Genomic DNA, 25,448 nt, shown 5'->3' on the forward strand with positions numbered 1-25,448 from the left:
TTTCACCGAAGTGGTAAACGTCTGAGACCTGCATCGCTTGGGGATTTCCTCCCACATTAAGCTGACACGCCGTGATATAACTGGAATACTGTTAATTGCGGCGTTAAACACAACTCTGTCACTCTTCGGCGTGACGAGCGAACGCTTTAACCAAGGAGCTACCCCTCTCGGCGGGTCTCTGTGGACGGCAATATGTGGTGACCGGTAGAGACATGGTTTCAACCGTTGGGGAGCAATCAACTTTTAATCTGGTTCAACTGTATCATATATATTTACATATCATAAACGTGGGATATGGCATGATATAGACCCATTCAACACATTATATATTTTACTGAAAACACAAATAGTCAACCGTAATGACAGCATTTTCAAAAATATTTTCTTTATGCCCGCTAGACAGGAAGCAGTTTCTTTACCAATAATATTTTTCAGAAAATTATGTGAAAACTCCGAGATATATGTATTTTCCTCTGTCTCTGGTGCCTTCCTACTGTAAAAAATAGAGTTTTAATAACAATGTTTCGTTTGTTTGTTTGTTTAAATTAATATTTCAAACATTTTGTACGTATTCTTTATAATGAATTGGTGACTTCTCAATCAAGAAAAATAAAGAATTAAGAGTTACCTCCCTTTGACATGTTACTGTTTCTATCAACCTGCGGTTTCAAGAGAAATGTTGGGGAAATGTGCAAGTTAAAGGTAGTATCGTCAATACCACACGCGTTTGTATAGTCTACAGTGTCTAAGTACTCACAATGTAGAGGGTGGAATGCATGGATTCTATTGACATGTATCTCTCCTGTCTCTATTTCTGAAGCAATGTGTATCTCGTGGATATGTGAACCTCAAAACAGCCACGCCACTAATGCAGGGTGTTCGTGCATAAGACACAAGTCATAAAGTGACTTGCCGAGGGCGCAGTTAACATGTCAGCTGTCTAGAAAAAGCAACCCCGGACCAGCCAGTGGACCTACACATAAAGGATTACAACGGACATAAGTTTGTTCGTCGTACTGATTTTACGAAACGTGTGTGAGTCTTGGTAGGTCGGAATCCGTGTATCCAAACGTTTCACTGGTAAGCCCTACACACATAGATAATATATATCATCTTTTAGGTCATACAGACATCATAGTTGGCGGTACTAAGTACTGTGTAGAGACGGAACAGGGACAGGGGACACGGTTCTCCTTGTAGAGTGAGTGAGTATGGATTTACTCCGCTTTATTCCAGTAAAATCACGGCGGGCAACATCTGCAAAGGGTTCAAACATTGTACACGTAATGAGGAATCGCACCAAGGCCTTCGTAGCGACAAACGAACGCTTTAACTACTAAACTACACAGTTACCCATCTCCATGGAGACGACTCTATCTTCTTCATTACGGTTGATTATACATCTGCATATGTATTGCATAAATATTAATTGTATCATACTGATAGTCTTGGCAAAGTGTATTAAAATATATATGTATTGACATATATTTAAAGGGGTTAACATAAATATTAATTGTATCATACTGATGATCTTGGCAAAATGTATTAAAATCTTCTGATACCAGTTTAATTTAACAGGAATGCCACGCGCACAAATGTTATAATCTCTCTTCCAGAAAGGGATATGATTGTCGTCTCCGGTAATAGACCGCCACCGTGGTCTAGTGGTATAAAGCGTCCGCTCGGAGAGCGGAGGGTCCGGGGTTCGATCCCCGGCCGCGTTAAGACGTTAAAAGATTGTACTTGTTGTTACCCTGTCTGGCGCTCGGCATTAAGGGGCTAAAACAAGGACTGGTCGGCTCGGAGTCAGTGTACTGTGTCTGAGTGGGGTATTCATGTTAAACTGCGTATGGTATCTCAGTGGGCTAGCACTATACATCGGCATCAGTCATGACTAGTACAAGCAGCCACACACATGCACGTCGCTATATAAGTGCAATAATCTTCGACGCGACGTTAAACTCCATTTCACCTCACCTCTCCGGTAATAAATACATGTTACTGTGTAACTGATTGGTGTCAATTCCAAGCCTGGTATGATAAACTACAAACTCTGTAGTGTTATATCCGAATCTTTCATATTGTTCAAAGTGTTATCAACAACCGCCCGTAGGCGTCTTAGTCTTATGAATAGCTATACGTTCTATATTGTACGTCTACGATTGCGTGTGAAACAAAGCCTTGAAGCATATATGACAGTGGGATATCTGCACTCCATTTCACGAAGTGGAACCGCTACAACTATCGTAAGTATATACGATGTATACTAGTATAGATGTATAGATGCAACAACTTGTAAAAAACAGTAGGTAGAACAAGATCTATATGTGATATCCCTGTTGAAGTGATTGTAATCAAGTTACACAAAGTGAAGATCCATATAAGCCTCCTCACTAACACGAGGAACATTTGGTTGTAAACTGAACGTGTCTCCGTGCATCTATTGTATAAAATATACCAGCTATAAGCTGAAGTGATTTCTATAGACCTGTCTCTTGGATCATGCATATTATATTTTGTCTGTAGTGTCTTTTCTAATGAGCTTACACGTGTATATGAAGAGGACCTGAAGACGTTTTCTCCTGAAGATGTGTATATTGTAGTATAATCAGTACCAATACATGTACTGAGCTTTCTGGCTCACACACACACACACACACACACACACACACACACACACACACACACACACACACACACACCACACACACACACCACACACACACCCGACACACACAGAGAGCAAATGCAGTTTACAATGCCTTTTACATTCGTATGTGTGTACATGTCTAAAATATATGTGGGGTTGGTATCATTGGCATATATCCTCTCGAAAATTCCTTACCACACACACCACACACACCAGAACGCCCACACAATAGGGGTATAGATACATTATGCTAAGCTGTGAATGTTTGTTATAGAATCTTTTTCTTAACTTACGATAAGTCGTGTTATCTATAATGTCTCTTTTCCAGTCATGGTGAAATCCATTAGAATGGTTGAGTGTTATTTGGGGGGTCTATATTCCAACTGAAAACATGTAGGAATGAGTAGATAAGAATGCTGAATGGTACAGCAACATACGACTACATAGCCTAATAGCTACGGTCGTAAAGATTTGATCCAGATGTGTAGAATAAACTTTTATATGTACGAATATTGTCATACAGCTGATGAACCTTAAGTGTTGTGTTTTCTACTTTATATCAGTTATCAAATATTCTCATATATTTCTATCAATTTTATATTAAATGTCTATATTTGTTTATCTGAGAGCTGCATAAAATGTTAATGTACAGAAGTATATGAGATGTTAATAGCGATTGACTGAAACCAACATTATATGCCTTATATTTATTTAGAATTTAGCCGAATTAAGAACCAGCTTTTTTCTTATAATATTTAATGATAAGAAAATGTAGCTATAGTTTGTTTTAATTTGAGGGAAATAAATTAGTTTTTTCGTGTATTATTAACATAATCTACAAGCCGGGACAACTAATAATCCACAGCGCATTTTGACTGATCATCAGTATCAGACCACGAGGCTAATGAATTGTGGGGATATCCTCTTACATAACCACGCCGCACCATAAGTAACAATGAAGCTCCCATAACCAGCAGAAGCTCAAACGGCACGATAACAGCTTGAATAGAAATAACATCTTTGATATATAAACCACCGTTAATTCGGAATTCTTACATTGTTTAAACCGCAAAGCAAGCCAGGCCATTCTCCTCAAGATATCTAAATATAGATCCCATCACATTTTTTTATATTTTGAAAGTTGAAATTACAAATAGATTTGATATTCGTAATAGATGGACGATATAGTTAGATAACGACCAGGTGAATGCAAGATAATTGTTACTATATTTGAAGTTGACCCCCGCGACCCGTGCGTGGTTGATCTTTCACTCTCAGGATGCACAACATAGGTCCGGGTTAACTACTGTCACGCACACTGGAACTATATTCTTGCGCATGTAGACAGGTGTCCTTTTCCCTGACGTCACATAGTTGCTAAGTTACTGAGTTTTTCCACCCTTCTTCACCGGCGTATGAGTACTATGATCCCGGGGTAACTACTTTTAGATCACTGATCATTTGTTTGACCAGTGCTGCCATGGTCGATGAAATTTGATTGTTTGAGTGACCACTAAAGACAGTAATATGCTAAATGTGGGTCCAGGAAGGTTCTAACAAGAACAAAGAAACCCTAAACGACGCTTTCATTTGAATTTAAACACGTTGTTCTGAATAAACGCTATATACATTTATATGTTTAATTTACCATTTTTGAACATGGAATATAAATATTTGTACATATTTTGCCTAAAAAATCTCAATAAAGGTGAAAATGACAAAAATGTGTTTTTCTCGAATATGTTATAGTTTCTGTCCACTACATACATCTAGACTTATAGAGGGTGTCAAGTGGTGAAGTTTGACACCCTGCATGCCTAGGTTCTGTGATGGACGTACCTCAAGTGTATTTTAGAGTGAAAACCGAGTGTTGCCGAAGGACGAATGACGTCACGTGTGAAAAGAGGAGGAAGACAGTAGGCAGTCCGAGAAATGGCGACTCCATGATCTGTCGCTTCAGGGGGGTAATGAAGTGGACCTTCGTGATATTATACCCCATGTATTCGCATGATTGTGCTTTATAGGACGAATAAGGATACTATCTTTAAATTACCACCATACACATGAAAAATGGCGGCAAATATGTACAGAGTTGGAGGTACGTATAATTTCGGAATATGGAAAGAGCATGGACGGACCCACTCGTCCCGCGGCATGATACCTCGACACCTTTGTCGTGACACAACATAGTAATCATGCATAATGTACCTTCCGATCGATACCACGCAGATTCTGACTATATGTTTGATTTCATAAATGTACATTTTGAGCTTTTAGGTTGTTTCGGAGTTTTTAATTCACATGAGTACAGTGCATGCGTATGCATGCGAGGTGTGATTCGGTTCAACTTCACTGAGAATCTCCGTTAACCACTTTTTACCGTAAATTCCGATAATCTAATGTAATTTCTATATAGAAAATGTGGATAAAATTAATCTGTCCATATTTTTTATGTCTGATTTGCTTTTTGTTCGTCACATTTGAACCTCGATTACCCCAAGGGACTATTTTTCGTCAGTGGCTTGTACATACAAACCGGTATATTGACGAGCACACACAAAGACCTTTTTTGTTTCCTTTGCAGATTATGTATATTTTGAAACATCGTCCACGTCCCCGTTCCAAATTAGACGAATCGAGGAACTCAACAAGGTAAGTGGATTGTGTTTTCGTGTCAATTCAAGCGATCGTGTGTTGAGAATGTTGTAAATCTGTTAAATTCCGGTGATTGCGGCGGGTGATTTGGGTTATTGTTATTCAATGCTTATCCAATGGCTGACTTTGACTAAGAGTGTCTGTCAACATCTTCCTTGCAGACTCCAAATGGAAATGTGGAAGCCAAAGTTATGTGTTTTTATCGAAGGAGGGATATATCGAGTTCACTCATCGTTTTGGCGGACAAGCACCAAAGTAAGTAGAAATGAGGTTTGTTTATTGATAGGCCGGTGATACGATTAGCCCTCATACACAGCCGGATGGGGCACGCGATGCATGTCGGCTCAAGTAGTGCGCTCGCGACCTACTTTGAACTCAGTAATGCTTGGACTTGAGTAAAACCATTGTTTCACAACGTAGACATCTCATATCATTTTAAAAACACAGGTCCACGTGGGTCCGATCCAAGTGTTGAAAATAGTCCCGCTTTGCGAGCAGATATTTGATTGGAGGACCTAGGCTTCATTCATAGGTTTAGTGTTTCCCTACTTTTAGGATGTTTTAACTGTGAATTATGACAGATTATATAATTATTATTTGTTCAAACATATCACAGCAAGTTAATATTATTGATACATGATTGTTTAATTGCATTATCGTCAAGTGAAATAGACTTATTGCTTTCATATTTTACATCGACATGCATAAGGTTTTCAGACATACCTTTCTTGACAAAAAAGATATATCAGCATATTAGAATATGAAGTTGATACATTTTAGTATAAAGCTAACTTTAATAATCAAATTGTATGATTTGATTTTGTTGAATTCAATAGACTAACCATTTCAGTCAGTGAAAAATATCAAGTGAGGAACATCTCAAAAATCTATTTTATCCCTTGCATGTTTTCAACAAGCAATATATCAGGTCGAAATATTAAGCATATCAAATATAGTGAAACCTTGTTGGTCGGGACCCTGTTTATCAGGAAATATTGCATTCTGGAGGGTTACTTTTGGAAACGTCGTCAGCGGTGAACATATTCCATAGCGGTTCCGATTATGATTAGCATAATGCCATTACACACCAGTGATTAGTTTTTCTGGAATTTTGTTATTCTTGAGATGTTTCTTTCAGGAGTTCTGTAGTTCGCTGTACTCATCAGGGGTAGAAACTAACATTTTTGGTCCACTTGTTCTTACAATAATAACATTTAGCAAAATCCTTAAAAATGGCAAATTGCTACTTGTCCTTATGCTACCTTAACTATTTGGCAGTTTGGCAAGGACTATTGGACCGTGCAAATTTATAACGCTGCTTATCAAAACTATTTTATAAATTTGAATTGATCGCATTGATCTGAAAAATGTGATAACATTGGGTCTGTATCGACAATTTCTTTGCATCAGTGTTTGATAAATCTTTGCAACACAGTTTTGGAAATAAAAATTCATTTATGGCATGCTTGTAAGAGGCAACTAACGGGGTCGAGTTGTTGATGCATGTTATCGCATATCACATTGTGGGGATCGAGACTCATGATGTCAATCATTGGATTGTCTGGTCCAGACTCAATAATTTACAGACTGCATTCATACGGCTGCAATATTGCTGAGTGAGGCATTGAACAACAAACAAGCAAGCATTAGCCCTTGTGGTTGTTATGTTGTATATTGGAAATCTTTCCTTAATTTATACTACTCCTTCTCGTGTGGGCATTATATCTTTGGTTGTGTTGTCTTAACCGCCTCCGTGGTCAAATGGTAGAGCGTCCGCCCGGGGTTCGATCCCCTGCCGCGTCATACCAAAAGACGTTAAAAGATTGTACTTGTTGTTACACTGTCTGGCACTCGGCATTAAGGGGCTAAAACAAGGACTGGTCGGCTCAGAGTCAGTATACTGTGGCTCAGTGGGGTATTCGTGATAAACTGCGGCATGGTATCTCAGTGTGCTAGCACTATAAATCGGCATCAGTCCGGACTAGTACAAGCAGCCACACACACATACACGTGCATGCATGTCGCTATATAAGTGCAATATTCTTGGACGCGACGTTAAACCCCATTTCACCTAACCTCACTCTAGCGAAGTCAAGCATCTTCTGAAAATAGTCCTTCAGGACAAGTTCAGGACCTACAACAGGTGGACACTATCTTAAATTTATGCGAAGTGCAGCCGCACACACACCTGCATGCATGTCGCTATATAAGTGTAATAATCTTGAACACGACGTTAATCCCCATTTCACCTCACCTCACCTCACCTCACCTCACCTCACCTCACCTCACCTCACCTCACCTGAAATTTATGCAAATATACTTCACAGCTTAGAGTAAAGTGGGGGAATTGGTGGCCCAGTAGTCATGTCAGGATATTTGAATAGAAATCCCACATTTGCTACAATTTTGATGGTTGGTTTGTCGACACCGTACCTGTGCTTGTGGTTGCAAACAACGTGGTATATGTCAACAACCTGCAGTAAATGTGACTGATGAGCAGGAGCTAAAATGACTACCCCTTTTTTGAAACCTCTCAAAGCAGGGATGTCCCAGGGGTCTAAGAAGATGCAATTAATTGCAGAGTTGCTTCCCTTAGCTGCCCGATTCCCCGAATTGTTGGTTTTGAATCTAATATTCAATTAATTTTATGTCTTAGTCAGCAACTGACCCACACTGGTGGATTCTGCATAATGGTTAATGTCTTATGGCTCTTTAAGTAAATGTATTCTCACACATAGAGCTAACACACTGGTATGAGACTGAAGAACTGGTTGCATAAATGTCAAAGTACACATTTGGCTGAACTGTTTGTAAGTAATATGCCTGTGAAGTTCTGGATTAGAAATAGGTCTTCAGCAACCGTAATTGCGACAATGCTCGTCATAAGAGGCAACTAAAGGGATTGTGTTGTCAGACTTGCTGACTTGGTGGATGCATGATTATTTCATGTCCTCAAGTAGAGATTTGTTGACATGGTATTTCTGGTGTGTATCACCTCCCCAGTGTAGTAGGGACACTGATGCTGATATCCCCTCTCCAGTGTAGTAGGGACACTGATGCTGATATCACCTCCCCAGTGTAGTAGGGACACTGATGCTGATATCCCCTCTCCAGTGTAGTAGGGACACTGATGCTGATATCACCTCTCCAGTGTAGTAGGGACACTGATGCTGATATCCCCTCCCCAGTGTAGTAGGGACACTGATGCTGATATCCCCTCTCCAGTGTAGTAGGGACACTGATGCTGATATCACCTCCCCAGTGTAGTAGGGACACTGATGCTGATATCACCTCCCCAGTGTAGTAGGGACACTGATGCTGATATCCCCTCTCCAGTGTAGTAGGGACACTGATGCTGATATCACCTCTCCAGTGTAGTAGGGACACTGATGCTGATATCCCCTCCCCAGTGTAGTAGGGACACTGATGCTGATATCCCCTCTCCAGTGTAGTAGGGACACTGATGCTGATATCACCTCTCCAGTGTAGTAGGGACACTGATGCTGATATCCCCTCCCCAGTGTAGTAGGGACACTGATGCTGATATCCCCTCTCCAGTGTAGTAGGGACACTGATGCTGATATCCCCTCTCCAGTGTCGTAAAGAGACTGATGCTGATATCACCTCCCCAGTGTAGTAGGGACACTGATGCCGATATCACCTCCCCAGTGTCGTAAAGAGACTGATGCTGATATCCCCTCCCCAGTGAAGTAGGGACACTGATGCCGATATCACCTCTCCAGTGTCGTAAAGAGACTGATGCTGATATCACCTCTCAAGTGTATTAGGGACACTGATGCTGATATCACCTCTCCAGTGTCGTAAAGAGACTGATGCTGATATCACCTCTCCAGTGTAGTAAGGACACCAATGTTGTCACCTCCCCAGTGTACTAGGGACACTGATATCACCTCTCCAGTGTAGTGGGGAGACGGATGATATCAACTCTCCAGTGTAGTAGGGACACTGATATCACCTCTCCAGTGTAGTGGGGAGACGGATGATATCACCTCTCCAGTGTAGTAGAGAGATCCGGGTTGAGGATAGGTCCTCAGCAACCAATGGGATTGGGTGGTCAGGCCATGTCACTGTATCCCAATTGCAGAGATCGATGCTCATGATGTCAATCACTGGATTTTCTGGTCCTGACTTGATTACTTACAGACCGCTGTCATATAGCTGGAATAATGCTGATATCTCCTCTCCAGTATAGTGGGGACACTGAATGTCATTAAAATACATCATGTCTTCAAAAGTAATTGACCAATAAGTATTTCTGACATGCAGCAGCCTAGCAAGCCTCAGATTGACAGCAGCCACTGATTGTTCTGTCAAGTACGGAGTATCGTAAGCTGTTTAGTAGATTAGTTACCATGGACTGAACTATCAGTCTACAGGGAAGATCATACTATAGCTGTAGTGCATTCTGTACATATTAAGCCTGGTTGATGCATGTCATCGGTCCCAATTGCGTGGATCGATGCTCATGATGTCAATCACTGGATTGTCTGGTCCAGACTCGATTATTTACAGACTGCTGTCATATACCTGGAATATTGCTGAGTGTGGCGTTAAACAACAAACATATTAAACCAGTGTTTTAAGAATTCTTATGGTGTGTATTAATATTTAATGACCTTGTAGTTACCTAGTTCTGTTATTGTTAGTAAAGTAACATAAATACTTCCAAAGATTTGTTGGACTTCAGAGTTGTGACTTTACAGTTGTCAAAACTAAGCATGTGAAGGTGTCCTTGTATCCAACCTAATGTAAAAGTTTAACATGAGTGAGTATGGTTTTACGCCGCTTTTAGCAATATTCCAGCAATATAACGGCGGGGGGGCACCAGAAATGGGCTTCACACATTGTACCCATGTCAGGAATTGAACCCGGGTCTTTGGCGTGACAAGCAAACGCTTTAACCACTAGGCTACCCAACCACCCCTGTTAAACATTTGGGGGTACCTAGATAGATGTCATTGCTTGTAAAATACTCTCCAAAAATATTCAAAACCCAATTAAGTTCAATTTACTTGTGTACAGAAACGCATGCATTAAATGGAAAACTCAAATGTATAAAAACAGCATGCGTAAATACTCAATGAAGCATTTTGGGCATGCGTACAATGAAGCTAATTTCCGAAACACAATTAAGGGCTAATTTACTTTCCGAGTCAAGCCTATGGTTAGAACCCTTATATACATCTAAAACATTTTCTTTCTTTCTTTTTTCTTTTTTAAATCTCAAAAACCAATAGAGTGATGAATAAGATGAGTGAAAAAATATTGGCTACCCAAGGAAAAATGGAGCTCTGCAACTCTATCTTACACTTACTCATCTTCCCGAGGCAAGTGTGTCCACTAGCCTATATCAAAGCCTAGTTTCTACCCTTGCAACATCAAGGCGACATTTCTTGACTTAAACCCGGACATTGATCACACTTTGTGCTCCTTGTAATGAAAACGCGATATCCAATAAGATTTCTGTTCTTATCTCGTATACATTCACAAAGATGGCGACTACCATAGGCGACGATCTAGTCGATCAGATATTGAAAACATAAACATAAGCGATTTCACCTCTGACACAAAAAAACTAGACAATCGTTGAGGGAAAAAAAGATAAAAGTGAGTGAGTGAGTTTGGTTTTACGCTGCTTTTAGCAATATTTCAGCAATATCACGGCGGGGGACACCAGAAATGGGCCTCACACATTGTACCCATGTCAGGAATCGAACCCGGGTCTTTGGCGTGACAAGCGAACGCTTAAACCACTAGGCTACCAGACCACCCCTTAAAAAATAAAAACAAAACATTCGTGTCAACAAGGACAGGCAGTGGTAAGTCACTTTCATATGAAGGTCTACCAGTTGTGGATGTTGATTTTGTTAAACGTTCTCTGATTGGACTATCGATATGTGTGATAGTCAAATCAAATTAAGCTCAAGAAAAATAGGCTTGATGTGGCAAGGGTGGAGACAAGACTTTGATATAAAAAAAAGGCTATTGGACACTCTTGCCCCTGGAAGATGACACTTACTATTTAAAACATTTATTAAGGTCAAATATTCAGATACATCTGCAGAAGTATGCTTTTGAACCTGCAGTATGAGGTCATGTTTGTTTTACCTCTACGGACCTAGAAGCTCCATGTAAGACCTCAACATCACATTGCCTTTGCTTAGTATGGGATAAGGGACGGTTGGGTAGTCTAGTGGTTAAAGCGTTCGCTCGTCACGCCGAAGATCCGGGTTCGAATCCTGACTTGGGTACAATGTGAGAAGCCCATTTCTGGTGTCCCCCACCATGATATTGCTGGAATATTGGTATGAACTAAATGGTCTGATATCTATACTTTGGTGATTCTGAGGCAAAGTAGGTCTCCAGCACACAGACTTAGATTAAGGTTGTAAAGTTATAAATACAACGTGTGACTGGCTGATTGTTTGTGGTCGATGCTTGTGCCATCATCTAATATTCACTCATTCACTCTTACATGTGTAATTTTCCTGAGCCGCATTTGCCCGCCTACGTGGCCTAGTGGATAGAGCATTTGCCCGGAGAGCAGGTCAATGGTTTGATCCCCTGCTCCATTATACCAAAAGACCTTAAAATATGGTACTTGTTGTTATCCTGCCTGGTGCTCAGCATTAAGGAGATTTAATGATGACTAGTCGGCTCGGAGTCTGTATATTGTGTTTGAGTAGGCATCTTAGTCTCCATGTCAAACTACAGCATTGTATCTCAGTGGGTTAGCACTGTGAAACTGGCATTAGTCTGGACAAGTAAAAGCAGCCACACACATGCACGCATGCATGCATGCACATTGCACATCGTTATTTATGTGCACTAATCTTAAACAAGACGTTTTTCAACCCTTTCGCCTGCGGTGCATCGCATTAATTGCCCTTATCAGAAGATGCATTTGGAACACATTAAACACTTTTTTAACTGAACATGAAGAAAATTGTCATAGAAATGGTTAGAAAGTATCAAAGCATTTCTATGCTTCTGAAAGCTTGGTACCTACTTTCATTTGTGTAAGACAAAACATTTTAGCATATTGTCACTTAAGTCACAATAAGTGATGAACCAAACCCATAAGTACAAACATAGGTCTGAGGTACACTGGTTATTTTGGTCTCTGCTTTCAGCTTTGATTGTACCTACTTTTAAAAAAAGTGATAAAAACAGTGTTAGGGGAGTCCTAGAGCTCTTCTATAGTATTTGAATCTATACACCCCCTTAATCTTACATTCGGGTTATGGCAAGGCCCCCTTCAGGCTTGACTTTCACGCTTAATTTCAAACGCTGATAGGCGTATGAAGCCTACACACAGAATGGGTGAAAAACATGAAGAAGGCACAGAATTCTGATCAAACTAGACACCTCAAAAGAATAGGCCATGAGGGATTAACTAGAGTAACATGAAAAGAATGGGGTGGTCCTGAACTTTTTTTTAGTACTATTGGAACATGGCAGCCACATTGTCTCATTACACTATTATTTGTTCCTGTAGCAATTTGATATGCAAACAGTACTGTGAAACAATTTAAGAACATCTTTTGATGTTTTGTCCTTATCTGTTTCAACCTATGCTTGTTGAGATTTATTTTCGTGGTCATGATATTGTTGCAAGTATAAAAGAAGTCAGTTAGGTCACAAAGTATTATGTTGCCATAAGTTTGCCATTCCTACTTGCATGACTGAGGTGGTATTAACATTGCATTAACTTCCTTGCAGCTGATGCCCTTGATTCCAAAAAGGTGTACAACCAAGACAGAGATGAAGGTAGGTTTGTTTCTAGGGTTAATTGTCATAAGTTCACATTTCAGGTACAATTTGGATTGCACTGAGTTCTGATTGGGGGATATGTTGCTACTAAGGCTGGCACAGAATACTTTCCTCTTGATTCGTGTATTTGCAGCAGTTTTACCCTCTTTAAAAGGAAGGGCTAGGTGGTATTTTTCCGGAGCACAACTTGAAAACTGTGAAAGACTTTCATCCAAACCTGGTACATGTATTAACTAAGGGCTGAAGTGGTGCCTTTTGCTATTTAGGGATTTTTCAAAATTTGATTTTCTCTGATTCCATGGAAACAAGTTAGACTTGTCCAAAGTTGCATAAAAGATGACATAAAAGGTGACTAACGTGACTGGGTGGTCAGACTTGCTGACTTGGTTGATGCATGTCATCGTATCCCAATTGCATGAATTGATGCTCATGATGTCAATCACTGGATTGTCTGCTCCAGACTCTATTTACAGACTGCCGTCATAAAGCTGGAATATTGCTGAGTGCGGCTTAGATTTGTTGTACTGCTCAAAGATGCAAGATCTATTGACTCCCCTGTACAGCAAGCTTCTGATCATGCTCAAATAGCCCAAAACTGATTTTGCACCCGCCTTTACGAGTTCTGTCCTTCCACATTTAGTTGTCATGCTGTGATACTGATCAAAGCGTTAAACCAAACTCACTCACCAATGGTAGGTACATCTCAGTTGAATATTGGCATAGATATTGCACATGGATAATAGTCTGTGGCTTTATCAGCTAGTCCGAAGTCCCTGGCTGGTATATTTCTTATGGTCTAGTAAGATCAGCTTGTACTTGACCATATACTAAGGCTTATATCTGAGAATAATGACAAAATACATGTTGGGGCTAGTAGACTCAAACAGTTTTGACAGACTTTGAGGATTATTTTATCAATGTTAATACATTTCCAGAAACTTTGAGTTAATCACAATGTGATCATTCAACATCTGTTGATGCAGACTACATTTGGATCAATGGTTTTCTTCATTGTGTTGAACATGTTGAATTATTAGCCTGTTTTAAAGTATTAGCACGATTAGGTCATTTGGAAATTCATTGCCAATTCTACAACAGACTGCATTTCTAATTTGACATTGACCTAGAGGGTCATGATTTCCCTTTCTTTGTCAAAACCTAGAAAAACAGTGGTGTGTTATTAGAATTTGGTCAGCTGCTGGCGATCTATAGCCTGTTTTTATCTTGTATCGTTATGTATAGTGCTATTCTCTTTTATAATTCCGTACTAGTTTTATATCTTTTTCTGTGATGAATCTAGTAATTTTACTGTCCTTCGTTGACAGGTTTTTATACAAGTTTCCATATATGTATTCTGTTTAACTATTGATAGTCACAATATGGCTGCAATATTGCCGATGTGACTTAAAACTTAACTCACTCACTCACTGTTAGAATTTGGGATGGCTTCACTTATCATGATAGACCTTTGTTTGTATTGTAATTAACATAAAATATTGTACTCAATGAAGCTGTAGTTTTAATGTGTCACATGTCTTGTATAGTCAAAAGAAATCACTCTTTATTAAGTGCAAGGGTCAACTGGACTAAACATTAAATTGCTTAATTAGCGAGCAACTGACCTTAGTTTTTGTCAGAAAAGACTTACCGTATTCGACGTAATAAGCGCCTAGGGCGCTCTCAAAATTAGAAATAGGGGGCTCTTATTGGAATATTAATTTAGTGAAAAAAACAGAGTTGAAAGATAATTATCGTGGTTTGTGCTGACTGCCTGAATGTTTATGTACGACATAAATATTTTTCAAGAATTTAATTGCCCAGAATTAAGTGTGCACATATCACACGAGTGCGTATTATACGCGAATAAATAAGTCTTGTGTATACTGATCAATCGGAAGGGGTGCTAATTGGGATTGTTCACTGGCCAATATATTAGCAAATATCACCGTGGGCGCTTATTAGAGCGGGGCGCTTATTATGTCGAATACGGTACATGACTTACAAAGTGAGTGTGCCTATCCTGAAATACGTGACCATATGGCTTGAGACTTGCACTGAGCGACAGCTGACTGACCGACAAGTATGGGTCGTACTCCACACCAGGTTGCTGATATTGCAAGCCACTGTTGTGTTGACACGTCATTATTGTCGAATGGGGTGTGATATCCTTTCGAGCTGTTATTGTTATCAAAGATATTATTTTCAAAGGTTCTATGATGCCAGAATATGCCCCATGCTATCAACCAATGGTTTGCTCACTTGATATGATAACTGGTATGAGGCAGCAGTGATGGAAGACCTAAGGGAAATTTGTTGATCCCATTTCGCAAATGGTGTCACTCACTTTCTCATTCCATTTTACTACTGTAGTGTTAATGATTGGTATTCTATCACTAACTCAGTCCCTCAGTCAGAACCATAGTCTTTGAGGTGCTAAGTAAAAATAAACCCTTGTATAGTGCTCACGCTGTCCAGTTGAATCTGAAATGTGGAATAATCACACACACACACACACACACACACACACACACACACACACACACACACACACACAGTGATTGGGGGGAGATGGGCATTCAATGAATAGCAAGGGCAGTTTGCTTTAATAGTTAAATTATTGCAATATACATTGTACTGTGATTCTTAAGACTAGCAAACTCCATTTTACATACAGATTGTATAATTTTGTCTTTCTTTTTTTTCAAACAGTAATTATGCTGAAATGAATATAATGACATAAAAACATGATTCTCTTTGGCTGCTAAATTTTTAATGAGATGAATCTTGCAAAACCAGAACAAGTTTCCATCAGGGCAAATATCTGGTTTACTTACAGTGTGTGTGTGTGACACCTCTAATTTCTGCAGCATCCACAGGCCATTTCTTTGAAGGTCATGTGCCAGCCTTTAAGTTACTTATAATTTTATTGATTTTCTATCACCATGGCAACTTGATGGTATTAACCTGAGCTGCCTGATAGTGCTATTAATATTTATGACATGAAAACAAAATGCAAACACCTCTTGGCCTGCTCGTTGATCTGTGGCTATCAAACCTGTATGCTTGGACAGTGTAGTGTCATGTGTCATTCTAGAATAGTCTTCTTATTTTCCAGCAGGGGAAAAGCTTTAGGGTATAACTCTAAGCTAAGAATTAGATAAACTTATCTGTTTATGTATGTTTAATGCAGGAAATCATACTCACCCTCTTCCCTTAATTTTCATTATGAATGTAGTAAGATTTCCTTTTGGTAAGATAATTATATTAAGGTAGCAACTTTTGCAGGAAAGCCCAGATGAAGGTGACATAAACTGCCTGTGCTGTAGAATGATTGATACCTTGTTGAGTAGAGTAATGAGTCATCACATGTTTCTTTTGGAAAACAAGTCTGGCATTGGGGGAAATAGCATCATATTTTTATCTGAATCATATAGACGATGAGGATTGGACAACATAGGTTTTTGATTTCTGTCAAGATTGTGAATTTTCTCTCTTCTGAAGCATGGTACACATGTTATGTCTTTGCTAGAGGAGAAACACTGTGTAAGATTGACTCGAGTTGGTTGTATATAACAACCGCATGGGACGTTTCTCATGATATGAATCACCAGTTAGTGTAGTCCAGACTTGAAAATTTCCAGCTGCTGTGACACGTAGCTTGACTGCTGCTGTGACAAATAGCTTGACCACTGCTGTGACTCATAGCTTGACTGCTGCTGTGACACGTAGCTTGACTGCTGCTGTGACACGTAGCTTGACTGCTGCTGTGATACGTAGCTTGACCGCTGCTGTGACACGTAGCCTGACCGCTGCTTTGACACGTAGCTTGACCGCTGCTGTGACACGTAGCTTTACTGCTGCTGTGACATGTAGCTTGACTGCTGTTGTGACACATAGCTTGACTGCTGCTGACTTGTGGATAGGACATGGAGGACCTGTGTTTTTGCTGGGAGCAAATGCATTAGGTCATTTTCATGATTTTGTAAATTTTAAGAGGACATTCCGCAATATATTTAATTAATTTGGAAACCATCTTTGATCCATTTGGGATGACAATCCATCCATGTCCTACAACATGAACCTGTATGAAAGTGTAACTCTGAATCAGTGTTCACCTTGGGAGGTAAAGGTCTCCTCTTTGTCATTGATTCGTAAATACTTTTAGAGATTGTCAAAGTTTGTATGCAGTACCTTCTAACCTTACATGAACTTCAATCTCATTAAAATGAGATCTTAGTTTTTCGCTACAGCTAAACAAAGATCTGAGGACATCCCATTACGGGTCACGTCAGAACGACCTTTCATCCAACCAATCAGAGCGTCGCTTACCAGATCATGAAAATCACACACGGAATGTGTTTTCTAATCGTACAACCTTGAAATATTTAACAGAGGATATTCCAAACGACAGTTACAGGTTTTATGATTATATCCACACAATATAGGCCATCTATGAGCCATTCCAGAATGCTCTTTTTATCAGTTTTAAAAATTTTAATCGAGAATACGTCAAAATATGTTTCGAAGAGTAGTCGCCAGTTTGTAAAGCTCAAGAAAGCTGCTTTCTGATTGGCTAATGTCGACTTCTTGTCAGTCATTTCATTGATCGGTCAAAGTTCGCGAAAGGTCGTTCTGACGTGAACCCTAATGGGATGTCCTCAAATCTTTGTTTAGCTGTATCTGATTTGATGAACTTCAGCATATTAATGTCAATGCTGACGGTAACATCCAATAAGGTGTTCATCTGAAGTCATGGTATCATATTTAGTGACATTATCAAATTGTTCTCAAATTGTTTTGTTTCAAAGTATTTATATGTTTCAAAATAAACAAAAGTCTGCTAATAAGAGACTTGTAAATTTCAGGAAGGACTGGCGACATGTATTTGTGGACTACCACTTTCACATTACGTAGATGGCAATTCCGCTGAAGTCGTTTTTTTATTGGCAAGTGAAAATAAAAACAAATTTCATACCCTGACTTAGGATGATAGGTCATTGGGAGTTCTACATGTGATGACTATGCTTGTCGTAAGAGGCAACTAACGGGATCAGGTGGTCAGTCCAGCTGACTTGGTTGACGCAAATCATCGTATCCCAATTGCGTGGATTGATTCTCATGATGTCAATCAGGGGGCATGGGTGGCCCAGTCGTCTAAGCCGCCGCGATTCGCTGTGCAGAGTTGCGTCCCTTGGGCACGCCAGAAACCTATGATTGTGGGTTTGAATCCCGGTTCGCCCCGATTATGTTTCTAGGTTTGTCAGCACCGTACCCGTGCTCGTGGGTTTCACCGAAGTGGTAAACGTCTGAGACCTGCATCACTTCGGGCTTTCCTCCCACATTAAGCTGACACGCCGTGATATAACTGGAATAATGTTAAAAGCGGCGTTAAACCCAACTCACTCACTCACTCACTCATGATGTCAATCACTGGATTGTCTGGTACAGACTTAATCATTTACAAACCGCTGTCATATAGCTGGAAAGTTTCTGAGTTCAGCGTTAAACAACAAACAAACATGTTTTTAGCGGGCCAGAGCTGTTTTAGATGAGATTCTTATAATTTATCTCCTGAAACTCTACAACCACATTTCAAGTTGTTACCATCATGTTTTGGGGGGCATGGATGTCCGAGTTGTCTAAGTGCTCTAGATGGTGGATTCGAATCTCATATTTGCCCCATTTATGTTCCTAGGTTTGTCAGCACCATATCCATGCTCATACTAGTCATAGATTTTGCCACAGAAGGGGTAAAAGTCTTAACATCTGCATCACTTCAAGCTATCCCCCAACATAAAGCTGAACCTCTGTGAGAAAAGTGAAAACACTCTGTTAAACAAAACTCACTCACTCACTCATGTGCTGACCTGGCTTTTACATGTTGAGGTGCACGGGTGGCCCAGTCGTCTAAGGCGCCGCGATTCGCTGTGCAGAGTTGCGTCCCTTGGGCACGCCAGAAACCTATGATTGTGGGTTCAAATTCTGATTCGCCCCGATTATGTTCCTAGGTTTGTCAGCACCATACCCGTGCTCATGGGTTTCACCGAAGTGAAAGTGAAGGTCCGAGACCTTCGGGCTTTCCTCCCACATTAAGCTGACACGCCGTGATATAACTGGAATAATGTTAAAAGCGGCGTTAAACCCAACTCACATCACATCCTACATGTTGAACAATACAGGGCCTGCTGGTCTGTCTTTGACAACCACAGACTAGTCCTCGCCGAGTTACATAGGTATTGATTCAGCAGCCACGCCACCAGTTTACTGCTTTTTGGAACTTAATTTCCTGAACAGAACTGAAGATAATATTGATTTTAGTTGAACACATTCATTATCTGCGACTGGTTTGTGACCATTGTAGATCAGATTTAACAGACACATGTCCCAATTGTTTTTGATGCTGGACTCTGGTTGGCCTACTATGTGGTGCCAAGGTGTATCTGACAGTAGTAACGTGTGGTGACTGCGATATGTGAGTCTATGTGGGTAAGATTGATTAGCGAATGTAGTGCAGTGTTAGGAAGGATCAATGGGGGAAATTACATCATTACTATTATTAGGTGGCACTTTTTCTTAGGTGACGATATTCTTCCTAGTAGGCTGAAATGAGGCAGAACCTACAGTATCTGTTCTTTGCTTTGTGACAGATGAATAATTTTTTATCAATGGGCTTAAGTACTTGACAAATTGTTTTAGTTCTTGGTTTCCTTTTTCTTTAAAACAATGATTTTAAAGTCTGATTTTTTTTAAATCCTTAGATTTTTACTATAATTTTGTGAATTTATTTATCCAATTTTTGTCACAATGTTTGGGTTGTCATCTCTGATGTCAAAGATATATAATTCCATTTGATAGATATTGATGAATTTTGAAAGGAATTGTTTGTCATTGCAAGGAAGCATCAGCTCGAAAACCAGCTTTACCTAGGCTTGAGGGTATAGTGAAACCTAATGGATTCTCAAGCTGTCAGGGTGTTGTATTTGATATCACGTTTCAGCCTAGGACAGTGCAAGATTTTCCTGGTTAGCTTCAACACCTGGACGCATTGATACGGTTTATATTCCAACACTAGATAAGACTGCAAAATTGTGTGCATTGTCAAGAGTAACAGGAAGTTTTGTGTTTTTACATGGCTAAGGATCTGCACAAACTACTTTGTTCCAACCCATTGCTTAACTATGAATAATTGAATATATAAAAGGATAAAATTAACACCATTGAGAATCAGTGTCTGATAACATTTCATCTATATACGATATGTATGATAATCAAGTTTCTAGTTCATGGGAAACATTCATTGCTTGGTTGCCCAATTCTAGGAGGTAAATGACTCGAGGAAATTATGATACTCAGCATCTCGAAGATCTTCCATTTATACTTTTATTCCATTTTCCATATGCTTAAAATAGCATTGACATTATGGTAATGCACATTGATAGGAGTCAATTACGATGGAACGCTAGCCACCTCTCTGCAGTTGATTTCTCCATGATATGTCTGTGCACTGATATGAAGACTGGTAATGGGGACTAATGTCTGTAATGGCTGCTGTCTGTCTTCTGACCTACTAAAGCATCAGCTGTCTGCCTGGGACATGAGTGAGGGAGAGCGCGTCTGACCTTCCTGCTGTTGCTGATGCATGTGGGTCACAGTAGGCTGGTACTACCACAGCTTGGGTGGGTCTTTTGGGGGATACACCTGGCATGGCTGGAGCTGGATGACCTGGCTTTTCTAGGGGGCTGACTATACTCCAGCAGAGTCCATCTTAAAACCAGCTTCATTGCCCCCAAGGCAAAAAATAGTCCTGTTACCGTCACTGATGTTAGATTGGGATGGTGTTACTAAAAATTAAAATTGAGCACCTGAGTAAATATCTACAATTATAAGATGATTTTCAAGTATGGGATGGAAATGATGGACTATGTCAGCTCTGTCAGTGGAACATGGGAGAAATCAGTGGTGTGTATTGAAATCAATTGAGCAGAACGAGAGACAACACAAAGGCCTGGGTGCTATGGTGCAGTGTGGTGAGGCTGGGTTGGCGGCAGTCCAGCAAGCAGGGACAGCTGGTCCCACACAAAGACAGGCTACACGAGGGAGTGACAACCCTGGGGTACCTGCCTGCCCAGATGTTGTACTCCCTGCTAGGGTGTGATTGAGAGTCATGCATGGCCTGATTGATGAGGCCCTCTTGAGGTGCTCCTTCCTTGGCCAGTGTGAAACTCATGTACAGGCCACATTGATGAGGCCCTTTTGAGGTACATCCTCATTGATCGTAAAAGCTATCCATGGTCTAACTGATGAGGCCCTCTTGAGGTGTCCCTTCTTTGGCCTCAGTGAGGGCCAGACATGAGGCCCTCTCGAGGTACATTGTTGGTTATGGACAAGCAGAGCATGATTGTTGGGGCCCTGTTTTGGTGCTTTCTCATTGGCCATTGTGTGAGAGCCTGGCATGGCCTGATTGCTGAGGCCCTGTTTAGGTTCTCCAAGGCAAGTTTGTTAATGCCAGGCAAAGCCTTATTGCTGTCATCTTGAGGTGCTTACACAATGACCAGGTTGTGACAGCCCTGATATGGTCTGATAGCAGTCACCTGTTCTTCCATTCCATACCATTTGATGGATGGTTGCTGGGGTCCTGATAGGATTGTCGCAGTGATTTTGCCATGAATCGGTTGACTCCACCTGAGTCAGTTTTCTTGGTGCTAATGAAAAAGTAATGGCATGTTAGATGTGTTTGTTTTTTGATGTTATCCCTGCAGGCTAGTGAATATTTCAGGTTAGACTTCATCCATCTGACTTGAACATCACCATGCTTTCCTGATGCTAGAGTGCACAGTGAGCTTTGGGGTAATGGGTGGCCCAGTTGTCTAAGGCGATGCAATTTGCGTCTCTTAAGCATGCTTATTTTTAGATGTTTATTTTTGCTAGAAACCTATGATTGTAGGTTTGAATCCCATGTTTCTAGGTTTGCCAGCACCATACCCGTGCTTGTGGGTTTCAAGTGGCAAAATAACCGCAAATAACACCTTCAAATCATCATTCAGCCAAATTCACTCATATGTTATTTGGTACTTGTTAAAGACAATTTTTCACTTGTCTGCAGATAATGGCAACAAGTAAAATTTTCTTTGTCTCCAGTAAGCTCTGCTGATAATAGTCTGTATATCAAGACCAACATGTTCTGAGATGATTCCAAAAACAAGCACAGGCAAACCGATTCAAAGGTTTTCACACTGACATCATCAATACTGTGAACATGAGAGAAGTTTGGTTATTCTTATCCACACGTAACATTGTCCAGGTTATGGGCCTGGCCTACAGGAAGCTGCATTTCCTGATTATTTATATACAAAAATTCCCTGGGTAGAGTTTCTATATATGTGACCTTAAGTTTCTATACATTTGCAATGATATCCGATCGAAAGTTACACTCACCCATTAGTCACAGTCAGTTTGTTAAATGTTAAAGGTACCCTGGGGGGGGGGGGGGGGGGGGGTTGTAAAATTTCAGGCTTTTTGAGGAAGTAAATAATTTGGTTAATTTCTACCACTGATGTGGCCTTAAATATTACAAATAAACTTTTTAGTATTGCCTTGAGTTAAATGGTGATTGGCGTTGAGTAAGTTGTGTAATTACACCTCACTTTGATCAGCCGAATGTCATAGTGATGTAAATTCTGCAAATAGCCTGAATGGTGGTTCATGTGTGAAAATTAAGATTGGTGAAATTCAGGAAAAGTTAATCTGTAGACAAATGTTTTCAGAACAAATTGTATTTTCGGCCCTTATCACAAAACAAGATATCTATGTCTGTCAGGGAAGCTGTATTATGTTAAGTCGTTCAAGGAAATAATTCTTCTACCTGTGATGGTGAATTTATAATCCTGTATGGAAAGTTCATTTGATCAAAGTTTATGAAGACGATTTTCACAGTATGCATATCCAGTGCCACAAGGACTATATGATAAAGGAATTAATGCAACAGTTTGTTTGTTGTTTGTTGTTTGACGCCACACTGGGTAATATTCCAGCTGTATGACGGCAGTCTGTAAATAATCAACTCTGGACCAGACAGTCCAGTGATTAACGTCATGAGCATCGATCCACACTGTTGTGGTACGATGTCATACATCAACCAAGTAATGTAACTAACAGCTTATACTGAAGAGCTTCTGACATGTTTAGTGTTGGAATGTGTACATATAAGGTATCATCTCTGAGTTACAACTGGTATCTTGTCTGTCTTCATTAACAGGCCAGAGAAGGAAGCGTGTGACAGCACGACAACAACGAAGACGACGCAGGAGCGTTTGTATGTTGTGTTACACGAGCAGTTGACCTTCAAGCCCGCCCAATTTATTTTTTATTTTTTGACAGTTCTGCTGTTTCTCCAGATTCAAGCTGGGCTGTATGTTCATCATTGTTGTTTCATGCGATAGTTTAATGTTCATCGTCATAGTTAAATGTTACATTTTGGTTGTTGTACTAACATCCATTGTTGTTTTATAAATGAATTGTGTTAAATTTGAAATGTATGTTTTGTAAAGCAATTTGCATTATCGTAGGGTCACTGCACGTTAGAAAGAAAGAACAATAACAGTCATGTGAGAACATATACTTTTTTTGTCTGACTATGCTGTTTGGCATTGACAGTGATTCTCATTGACAGACTGGTAATTTGAATAGTGCAAGGTCAGTTGTCTGTGATTCTGACAAGATTTCACAAATGTTCACAATACATAATGGACCTTTATTGATAGTACATATAGTCTATGTTAACATGATTATGTCATAACAATGCCTTTTAACAGTCTGTTACTTTTGCCAAAGACCAAGTGGAAAAAAAACCTATTTTCCCTGCCAAGTGAGAACAGATGATCGTAGTCCATATACATATTATCACTAAAATCTGCAGAAATAACACAAAAATACAGATTTTGCAAGTAGGCTCAATTGAATTTGGCACAAACTGCGAGTTATCATTATCACCAAGCTTGTGTGTGTCAATGACTTTAGCTTCCAATGGTGTACATTTCTTGAACATAAAACACTGGCTGTATTCTCCTTTCTCTGTAAAAGTGTTTCAGATAAACACATGATGATGATGATGATGATGATGATGATGATGATGATGATTCACTCTGGTTTCAGTTCACTTATTGTCCCCTTTGAAATGTTTCCTAATAGAGAGATTAATTTGATCACTAAGTTTTGTTGTGTCAAAGGAAAGCCCAGTGTACTTTGCTCTGTTTGTTTAGTTGTGATCGTACATGAACAAACATGTCAGTAGTCCGGGGACAGGTCAGAGGTCATGTGACATGCCCATTGTGTCCCCAGTTCGTCATTAAACAAAGACCTTCAGGGTCAGAGACGTTTGCGTATCTGTGATATCAATCGACATATTGACCCAATAAATATGTGATCTTTAATTCAAGTTTTCGAAAGTAAATTTGAATATTCATGAATAGAAATTGTTATGTAAGGCTTTAAGTACATGTATTAAGAGATTTAAAAAAGCTTCTTTTTTCATTTTGACACAGAATAAAAGCTGTGACGGGATTTTAGATCTTGAAGGAGATGTGGACATCAAGCACACTAATAAAACTGAACCCATTATTTTCTGGCGGCAAATTTTGTGTTTCAAGATGCAAAAGAACATCACAGATTTTTGGAGAAAAAGATGAATGAATGTTCCAAGATACTGCAGATGATTAGTGATTATCCTCGTATCAGACCAGATAGATATTAGCGGGCATATTTAAATGCAGATTGCATAGGAGTTATTCATGCAGTTTTGTTGAATCAATACAGTGTAGGAGAAATTCCTTCCCATGATGCTCGTCTCTGATGGGGCCCTCGTGTATTACACTGATTAGTACAGAGATGAAGGTCACGGCGACATCACTCATAGTCATTGTTGGATGTGGCTTGCAATACTCATCAGTTCAGTTTGTGCTCACGTGAAATGGGCAAAGAGCCAAATTGATAGCAAGATTTAGTTTTGGTGGAGGATATTTGTTTAAATAATTAATTATTTAAGGAATTTGAATTCTTTTCTTGAGACATTTGTGGCAGGCTTTGTTTCTTCTTCTTTTTAAAGTTTTAAATGGAATTGCTTAAGATTTAGGATGGTGCTACGTGGAATGAAACCTCTGCTCATTAACAGTGAATTTTTACGGAAACAGTTCAGCAAAATACAGGATTGTTGTTTGCTTTTGAGTCTCGAGCAAATTGTGCAGAAGTATCTTCCTACTGAAAAAAACAATGTGTAATTTGTGAAACCATGTTGGACTTATAGCTTTATCATGGGTTGGTTAAGGATAAAATGATAAGCTCTTTTAATGATAAA

The 25,448-nt window shown here is 39.8% G+C and overlaps 1 protein-coding gene across 9 annotated transcripts in view; it reads left to right on the forward strand.

Annotated features, from left to right (window-relative positions):
* The first annotated feature begins 4,531 nt into the window (after positions 1-4,531).
* LOC124146653 (metastasis-associated protein MTA3-like) overlaps positions 4,532-25,448 on the forward strand; it is a 50,955-nt gene continuing 30,038 nt past the window's right edge. For all 9 annotated transcript variants that reach the window (XM_046517048.2, XM_046517056.2, XM_046517049.2 and 6 more), the window contains exons 1-4: positions 4,532-4,748; positions 5,235-5,302; positions 5,467-5,560; positions 13,049-13,096. In XM_046517048.2, coding sequence (XP_046373004.2) covers positions 4,721-4,748; positions 5,235-5,302; positions 5,467-5,560; positions 13,049-13,096 — 238 coding nt within the window. In that variant the 5' untranslated portion in view covers positions 4,532-4,720. The remainder of the gene's footprint in view (positions 4,749-5,234; positions 5,303-5,466; positions 5,561-13,048; positions 13,097-25,448) is intronic.

The sequence above is a fragment of the Haliotis rufescens genome, unplaced genomic scaffold (genome assembly GCF_023055435.1).
Source record: "Haliotis rufescens isolate VD_foot unplaced genomic scaffold, xgHalRufe1.0.p SCAF_3, whole genome shotgun sequence".
Taxonomy (NCBI): Eukaryota; Metazoa; Mollusca; class Gastropoda; order Lepetellida; family Haliotidae; genus Haliotis; species Haliotis rufescens.